This window comes from Halichoeres trimaculatus, unplaced genomic scaffold (assembly GCF_033239565.1).
Source record: "Halichoeres trimaculatus isolate MK-OKI-2021-1 unplaced genomic scaffold, fHalTri1.1 fHalTri1_scaffold_22, whole genome shotgun sequence".
Lineage (NCBI taxonomy): Eukaryota > Metazoa > Chordata > Actinopteri > Labriformes > Labridae > Halichoeres > Halichoeres trimaculatus.
The window spans coordinates 8,871,967-8,880,849 of record NW_027437200.1 but is presented as its reverse complement, the minus strand read 5'-3'; the positions used below and the strand labels follow the sequence as shown (position 1 = coordinate 8,880,849).

Here is an 8,883-nt window from a genome sequence, read left to right as displayed (position 1 = left end):
TAAAGACTTATTTGAAACCACTCAAGCAAAACACCAAAAAGTATTTCCTGACATCAAGGCTGAAATTAAAGACGGAGCTTCACACCAAAAATAGGATCCTGATTCATCACCGCTCTGCCGTAGATCACGATGTTCCTGACAGAGCTGCAGCAGCGAGTGCAGCTATTACTCTGATCTACAGCAACAGTGCAGGGAGCCGCATCGCCGCGGACACAATTAGCTTTTAATGGCTTTGAGCTGATTTACCCGAGGACTCCACAATGTCAGCTTGATAGATGAAAGCGACTTGGACTTGTGACGTCAAACTCAAGCTTCATCGTGTTTAGACTTAGACGCCACACCTCACAGTTAACTATTGTGAGCAGTTTATTTTACATAACACACATTATCTTGTCATCATTAATCAGACCAATGAAGTGAAGTACCTCCATCCTACACAGACACACACACACACACACACACACACACATCAGGAGAGATTCCAGCACCTGAAGGCTGAGTGGAAGGTGAGGGCGTCTGTCACTAAGGAGGAGGACAGAAACAGACATCAGACATCTCACACATCACTTCAGTGAACAACAGTGACCAACAGTAAACAACAGTATGACTCTTAGATGCTTTTTCTGCCTCTGACAGGTTACTCATGCTGGAGATTTGGAAGATACATGACAGTGACATTATTAGACACAAACCATCAGATGTTAACTTTTTTTGTCTCTGCTGTCCGTGTCACGTTTTCTACAGTTTCCACCCCTCAAGAAACTATTTTATCTAAGTTGGTGTGACTTTCATGATTGATGAATTTGTGAGGGCATTTTCTTCTAAATATTAGGGTCTAAATTTCCTCATATATTCAGCAGGATGACAGGAGTTTTAAAGGGGGGCTTTGTTTAGGAGGTGAAGTTTGACATGCTGTCTGCTTTACCTTTCCAGAGCCTGGCTGGTGTCATGATGGTGGACCAGGAGAGATGGACCTCCTGGATAAAACCTCGTCAACCTCTGAGTGTGTCGCCCCCTAGAACACAAAGACAAATCAGTGTCACTTAGTTAGAACTGGCCTATGCTTTTTAGTACATTCACGCAACTCCTCAAAATGCTTCATTCTAAAAACAGTACAAGATCCCCATGAGAGTTGCTGAAATGCTGAAAATGAAATAAAGGTCATCACATAAGGATCTCCTGACTGTTTTGTTTTGCACATTGGAGGGCTGAGCCTCAAACACCAAGCTCTTCCCTTAGCTCCACCCCTAACAGGGCCTCCTAGAGGGGTGGCCAATCAGAGAGAAGGGGGTTTGTGGAGCAGGGAGGCTTAAAGAGACAGCAGCTAAAAGGAGTATTGTTTCAGACAGAGGCTGAAATAAGGGTTTTTAAAATCACTAGTGACAGAAAAATGTTTTTATGTTGTTGTTGTTGTTGTTGTTTTTGTGGTAAGTCATGTGAAGATACTACTGGAACACCAGAGGGACAGAATAAGAACAACACTATAACCCTTCTTTAAGGACCACAGAGACAAGTTTTTATTCTAAAGTACTCTATAAATACCTCCATACAAACTAAATTCTCTTATAATCTTTAAGTGAAAATACAGAAACATATAATGGCAGAAGCATAAAATGACTGATGTTTCTTTTCAAATCATCCAGGGTATGTTTCAGTATGACATGACTCTGTTGTATGAAAATAAATATATTTTCTTTACATTAACAAGTTGAACAGCGAGATGAAGAGCATTAAGTAAAGACATTGAAAAGATAAGGAGGCTTCGCTCTGATGAGAGATAAAATCTGATTAAGTGTAGAGTATGTCTTTAAAAAAAAGGCCTTTTTCCCCCCTTTGTCCAAGATAAAGTTGCTGAAAAAAGTCATATTCTTATTAAGCAGTAAAAAATGTTTTAGGAGGCCTTAGAAAGAGGAAAGTTGACTGAGAAACACAACACACTGCTTCAATTTCAAACAGAGACTCATTAATTGTTTACTTACATAGACGAGCCTGCGTACAGCTTTTGGTGTCGTAAGGAGTCCTCGAATCCGCTCATGGACCTCCTCCCATTCTCTGTTAGAGCTGAACATCATACAAAAGTCAAAGAATTTCACTTTGAGAGTCCCCATATCTGTCCATCTGCATTTTTACTGAGAGTCAGATGGGAAATAAGTAAACACTGTAGAGAAAGATAAAAGTATTAATCTACATCATTAGACGACAAACAGCATGAAGATCTGTCTCTACACCTGCTGAGCCGGACCTGCTCCCTATGAGAGCGCCACAGCTCTGATGGACCAGGACCTCTGAGGTGGTCAGGTGGGTCAGGAGTTTCTGAGGAGCTGGATTCATCGTCTGACATTCCTCCAACCTGTGAATAAAGCAAATCAACCATACTTTGATGCTACTGCACCTCTGTGTTGGATTAATTTCACTTCTTTGATCCTGTTATTTGTCCAGGATCTGGACTGATGACTGATGACTGGGTGGATTTTCTGTATCTTACTCAGTGGATGTACTTTATGTTCAAGCCTTTATTCACATTATCTATACACACAGAAATTAGGACATGGTTAGTTTAGCTTAGCATAAATACACAGCGCAGGTGTGTTAGCTGTGCTTTTTCGGAAGTTCCAAAATTCATCTACTAATAAACTCAAAGAAATACGAATGCTTCACATGTTCTTTCCACACAGACCTCCTGTAAGTGATTTTGATTTTGTGTTATTTTTGGTGCCTCTTGTGGACATCTGCTGTCTGCATCTCTGCTGATTTTGTCCTAAGTAAGTTATTTTTTAAAGATAAAGCCTTATCTTGTTTTCTTAGACAGTGAAATGTTTCACTTATTCAAGGTTATGGTGGTGGATTATTATTTTTAAAAGTCTGTTTAAGCAGAGTAAGGTTGATTTCTTCATCAGAAACCTTCCCCATGTTGTTGATTATTTTCAGAAGAAAACTGAAAAGAAAAAGACACACATCCAGAGAACTCAAGTTTTTGCACTCAGTATACTTTGTACTCAAATGTGTTGCTGAAATACACACAAACACAATCCTTTGAGCATGAATTAATGGAGAAATGTCACAGTGAGAGGGCTGCACCCTAAACAGCCCCAGGTACTTATGGCTCAGGTGCCTTGTTAAAGGGAACGTAAGCAGTACCAGTTATATGCAGAGGCACCTCTCCAACCAACAGCCAATTCTCAAACTTAGTCTGCACCGGCAATTAGTTAGCGACCCTTTAGTGCCCAGGCCAGGTCTCTAAAGACTGAGCTACTGCCTCACCAGTGCTTCTGCAGGACATGCACTTTTTATACACTTTCTTACTTTTGTTTTCTTGATTGCTGGTGTGACTTCAATTTTGTTGTACTTGTTACAATGACAATAAAGTTCCATTCTATTCTATTATTATTATTATTATTATTATTATTATTATTATTATTATTATTTTTATTATTATTATTATTTTTATTATTATTATTATTATTATTATTATTATTATTATTACTATTATTACATGGTCACAGCCATTCCAGCCATTTCTTAATGCTACGCTTGGCTAGTTATTTCCTGATTCAAACTGCTTTTCAAAAACAGAAAAACCTTTAAAACCTGGTCATTTTAACAAAGGTTGTATTTGGATATATGTATTCTTATAACTTTGATATGTCCTGTTAAACTTTGTGGGGCTGAGAGTTTAGCATTTTGTCTTTTCATTCATGTAGCTATGTTCCTGTCTGTGGGAAAATCACAAAGTACTAGTAAGAACTCTACCTACCAAACCGTTGCGTTTTCTTCTTCCAGCAGGAGAATATCTCACTGTAACGTTAAAAACAGGGAAATAAACTTTAATGACATCAGGTTTATGTCTCTCTGGCGACAGACACCTGACTTTATGGAGGTTTTAGGACTTAAATAGGTTACCACCGTCAAACTAACCAGGCCAGGTCACATCACCAGCAGTATAACTTTATCAGTAAATGTTACACGCTCATGAGACTTGCCGGAAGTCATTTGAGATCATAAAACATGTTTGGTAGGAACACAGCAGCTTTAAATGAGGGTTTCTACCTGCAGATGAAGACCTGGTCAAAGGTGAGGCTGAGCTGGTAAACGGTGCAGAGCGAGGGGGTGAGGCAGATCGACTGGCTCTAGGCCACGAAGCAATCAGCTGCAGAAGGAACGATATTATTGTGATAAGGAAACAGGAAATAATAAGACTATAAAACGCTTTTTAACATGGGTGTATGCTGGAGATGACAACAGTTAACCCAAAAAATCTTTATTATTCTGGTGGCAGCAGACGAGTGGATTCAGGAGCAATGTCTAAAGGAACTTTGCAAAGAGTAAAATGATGCCTTTATATCATATTTTGCTTTTAAACATCTATTTTCTGTTTCTACATGCTTAACTTCACCGTGATAAGGTAGATTAATAAGGCATTAAGCTTCAGTCAGTTATAAAATGTTGTTGTGAAAACCCATTTGGTCTCCAACATAATGTGATGATAAGGCTGTTTTCATGAACACATAATGTGTCAACAAGAGCTGGCTCACAGTGAATTAATATGGGGTTCATCTGAGACTCACACAGCAGTGTTTGGATTTATTGTTCAGATCTATTTTTGTGTACGTTATGTCCACACAACATTACAGGTGCACCGTGAATCATGATATCTTCATGAACTAATCTGCACATGTGAAAGAGCACGGACAACAATCAGGCACCAATACATTTTCACCAATCTGTTCTGAAAAGGTTTTCTTGCTAGTATCAATCATGCATTTGCAGCACATTCTCCTCATGAAGATCCCTCGCACTGCTGCAAATCTGCAGCTTTGAAACATTTAAAGGTGGTCTACATTTGATTTGAAAAATTCAGGTCCCATGTGACTTCTGCTTGTGCAAATAAGCAAAAAAGTCATAAAAGCTTGGCAAAGAACACACAAAAATTGCAGTCATGCTTTTTACGAAAGGGTCATGAGATAACCTTTTTTGTTATTAGGCACTCCCAGGTCAAACATCAACTCTCCAGAGTTACTAACAGCTTTAATGACTTAGCCAAGATGTTGAACAGTTAGGAGGTCAAGGCTAACTGACAGAAACAGTGGCCCACTTATCCTTTCAAACACTTTAAAAGATGAATTTGACATGCTTCTGGTCGGCACAGAGTTGTTTTGTAAAACTGACATAAAAGCTCATAAACTGATTCCAGACTTTTATGGGTGCTGGAACTCTCAAATAGGACAAAAATAATGTGGGGTTGAGTGCAACACCAAAGTTATTCAAACGTTTTCATTGCAAACAGTCACTAACATGTCGGACATTGATCTCTTGAGTAAAGAAATATTTTTTCCAACATTTCATAGTTAAACATTTTTTAACAGTTTTCCAAAATAGGCAGAATTTCCCTGCAGCATTTCAGTAGTGGACAGATAACCCTAACATTATATGTCTTTAGTCATGGCTGCTCCAAAAGCAGCACTGAAGGAGTAAAACTGTGAGGATAAGCAGGTTGTAGATCTGTCCTGAAACCGGACCCTTTAGATCAGGGATCTTAAACTTGCGCCATGGAGGGCCAAGAGACTGCAGGTTTTCTTTCCAACCAAAAACTCCACCAGCTGATTTTACTGATTAGTCCCTGCTCTCTGCTTGAAGGAGAGGCAATCAGTGAAATCAGCTGGTGGAGTTTTTGGTCGGAAAGAAAACCTGCAGCCTCTCCACCCTCCATAGCTCGAGTTTGAGATCCCTGCTTCAGATGCTCTGACTTGAAAGATTTAGGATGATCCTAACTCTGTTCTGCCCTCTAGTGAACAGAGGTGAGTAAGATGCTTGAGGAAAAAGCATCAGAAAGTAAAGCTGTGCAGTTCTTGCTTACAGGCTGAGATGTACCGCTGGAGTCCCAGTCAAATGGAGCTGCAGAGTCCAGGCTGAGTCGAGCCAGACGCCGGCTGTTCCCGGCTCTGAGAGGAGACAGAGACTGAGATCTGTGGATGTGTGAGGGTGATCTGGTGCTGCCGTTCATCCGGGCACTTTTTCTCCTCTGAGGGGAGGAGGTCCCGGGTCTGCTGGAGGGTTTTCTGTTCCTCTTAACCACTGGCCTCTGGAGACAAAAGAGCAAATGTCAAAGATACTTGTGAGACTTTTAGAGACATTGACCAAAAGGAAGTGTTTCAGACAAAGGCTGTAATAAGGGTCTCCAAAAACACCAAAAACACCAGAAACAAAAAAGACAATGTTCTAAATGATGTAACCACCTGATAAAGTTTAATTCATCTAATCTTACCAGGAGTTCATTGGGGTAAAAGTTGATCCTTGCGTCAGCGGAGCACTCAATGATGGTTGTTTTGCTGGAAAACTCCAACCTGGGAGCAATACCCTGGGCAAATAGGAAGAAACTGTATCTAAATTTTAAAAACCTACAATAAAAGTTAACAGGTGTGCTTACAGAAACATTCGGACTAACAGGGAAGTGAGGGGCTCGGGTCATCAGGACCTCTCGATCCACTCCAGAGAACGAAGGAACCAGTTTGGGCTCAGGGAATAAGAAACGTCGAACGTCTTCTTCAAAGCAGGCCAAAGTATCACCTCCTGCAAACATGGAATCATTCAAGATGATTGAACAAGTGGGAAAACCTGAATAAAGTATAAAGACACTCACCTGGAGGAGTCAGCTGCACTAGATCAATTCTGACCGTCTCATCTGAAGGCAAAAAACAACAGAGGTAGGCATCGTTTAAGAGAAAAATGAAAAATTTACTTCTCTTCTCTATTCTTATCCTAATTTATACTCTACCTGCAAAGTTAAAAAAAAGCATGCAGAGATACACCTTGATTTCACATTGTAAGATCATAAGTTATAACACCTGACTTAATTTAACCAACATAAATGTGAACAAAACCTTGAAAGGTAACTGGAATTTAAGTAGAAAAAAGTCTGCAAAGGATGTTCTTGCTTGTGTTGTACAGCACTTTAGACAAAGCAGCTACTAAATACAAATAAGACTTTAAAGCCCAATTTTCAGATGCAAAAAGTAAAAAAATCAAATTCAAAGGTACTTACACTCAAGCATTACAGCAATGTCCCCAGGGTCAACTGCATGTCTGAAAATCTAAAGAATAAACAAAAATAGAATTTAAAGCTCAAGATATTTTGTTGCCTTCTTATGATAAACAAAAGCATCATCAACGGGACCAATGATTTCTGTGTGAAATTTCTTAATGCTTAAAACCAGGGACTAGATCAAAAAACTGCATTTTCAACATTTCCCACATGAGATCTTCACAAAGAGTTGATAAATGTTCAGAGTCAGCAAGACAATGTTTTTGTCAGAGAATACAACTTGCAGAGCAGGTAAAGAATGAGATGAGCAAAGGAAACTTTGTCCACAGGGGATACAAAACTTGACAGACCAAATATTCTCCATGGGAGCTTGAATTTTTTATTGGTTTGAATTTAACTTACAAATCTTTATCATGTTGACTTTTCCAATAGGATTTAAATCCATCTTACTTTGCAGTCATGTCTAATTAATATGAGGGTATTCAGTTAAATATTTAAATAAATAAATAAATAAAATAAATCTGTCAAATCTTCGCAAACTACACTTAATCTGATCAGCTGAATGTTTTGGGGATCCTGGGGGAAAACCTGCCTTTTCAAATGTCATCTTCTCATGAAACAGCAGGGGGAAGACAGCAGGGAGACACTCAGACTGACGATACTGTCCCATGAAGCACATGCTGAGATAGATATCATCCTTGATTGGCAGGTGAACTCCAGGACAGGACACCTGAGAACAGTCAAAGAACATATTGTTTAATGCTCGCCTCCCCCTTCAGTAAGGGGTAACTGCTTTCAATGCCACATTTTCCCCTTCAGGTAAATTAAACATTTTATACCTACTGTTTCTACTCTTTTTTTTTTGTACATCACATATTAAAGACCAATATTTATTTTTATAGCTAGCAATCTTGAATGAAATGCTTTTTGAAAAACTCCATCTAGTACTTAATAGCATTTTACCTCTGTTAACGTCATTTTCTGTGTGAAGCTGTTGCATAGCCCTACTTATAGAAAGTCCGGTAAACAGAGCCTGAAAACTATGAATTTAACATATAACATTTCAATTGAGGGTTTATTTACATGCCGAATAAGGCCGATTGGCTATTCAGACAGTAGTGATTAAATCAATTGAATACAAAATAGTTCCCTGTCCAGCTAGGTCAAAGAGTATTTAAAATGTATCAGTGTAAACAGGTGTTTGGTTGGTATGTCTCCTCTGAGGCAGATCGACATTCATAGAGAACGTGAATAATTCTTACCGCTCTAAATTTCAGTTCAACAACAACTTTCAGCGCTTTTCGGGACATTTGAACGATTTAACAAAAAGTTGAAAGACGGATTAGCGGTATAGCTTCAAGCTAGCGTAGTTTCCTTCGGTTTAGCGTCACTCTGCACGGTTACCGTGGTTACTACAACTTCCGGTAGAGGTGGACACAGGAAGGGGCGATCCCTGGCTGAAGAAAACCTACTGCAGTCCCCCCTGGGTTAAACTGTAGGGGATAAAATTTTAAGAAATTGCGGTTTAAGTGCCCTTTGAGACGAAACATTGAACAGTTATCCTTATAGCTGACATTCCAACGTATAAGATAAAATATGTGTCCTCTGGATGTCCTTCAATTACTGCCTTTAATTGGCTTTTAAAAGAATTACATGTAAAGAAGAAGTGTTAAATAGCTTTTCCTTTATCAAATCGAACATTGACATGAAAACATATTCTTTAGTGCATGAAATGCAAAAAAGTGTTTTGACATTATTATAATAAGTACAAACTATCTTTAGCTCATCTTCTTCCATAGTAAAGTCATAATCATAAAAAATAGTATCTCATGATTATGACTTAG

General features: G+C 38.9%; 1 protein-coding gene across 2 annotated transcripts; it reads right to left on the bottom strand.

Moving 5' to 3' along the window:
* Nucleotides 1-389: 389 nt before the first annotated feature.
* spata6l (spermatogenesis associated 6-like) lies at nucleotides 390-8,426 on the bottom strand. 2 transcript variants are annotated; one of them, XM_074662195.1, is made up of 12 exons: nucleotides 8,302-8,426; nucleotides 7,632-7,769; nucleotides 7,040-7,088; nucleotides 6,638-6,679; nucleotides 6,443-6,567; nucleotides 6,263-6,355; nucleotides 5,855-6,079; nucleotides 4,048-4,147; nucleotides 3,755-3,795; nucleotides 2,229-2,350; nucleotides 1,980-2,061; nucleotides 735-1,015 (listed from the first exon to the last, which is right to left on the bottom strand). In XM_074662195.1, exons 1-12 carry the CDS (start codon nucleotides 8,347-8,349, stop codon nucleotides 947-949), a joined length of 1,134 nt encoding a protein of 377 aa, XP_074518296.1. In that variant the 5' UTR covers nucleotides 8,350-8,426; the 3' UTR covers nucleotides 735-946. The 2 variants fall into 2 exon arrangements, with proteins under 2 accessions (XP_074518294.1, XP_074518296.1); XM_074662193.1 differs by lacking the exons at nucleotides 7,632-7,769; nucleotides 8,302-8,426 and adding an exon at nucleotides 390-522 and having other exon boundaries at nucleotides 926-1,015; nucleotides 7,040-7,084.
* Between the last annotated feature and the right edge of the window lie 457 nt (nucleotides 8,427-8,883).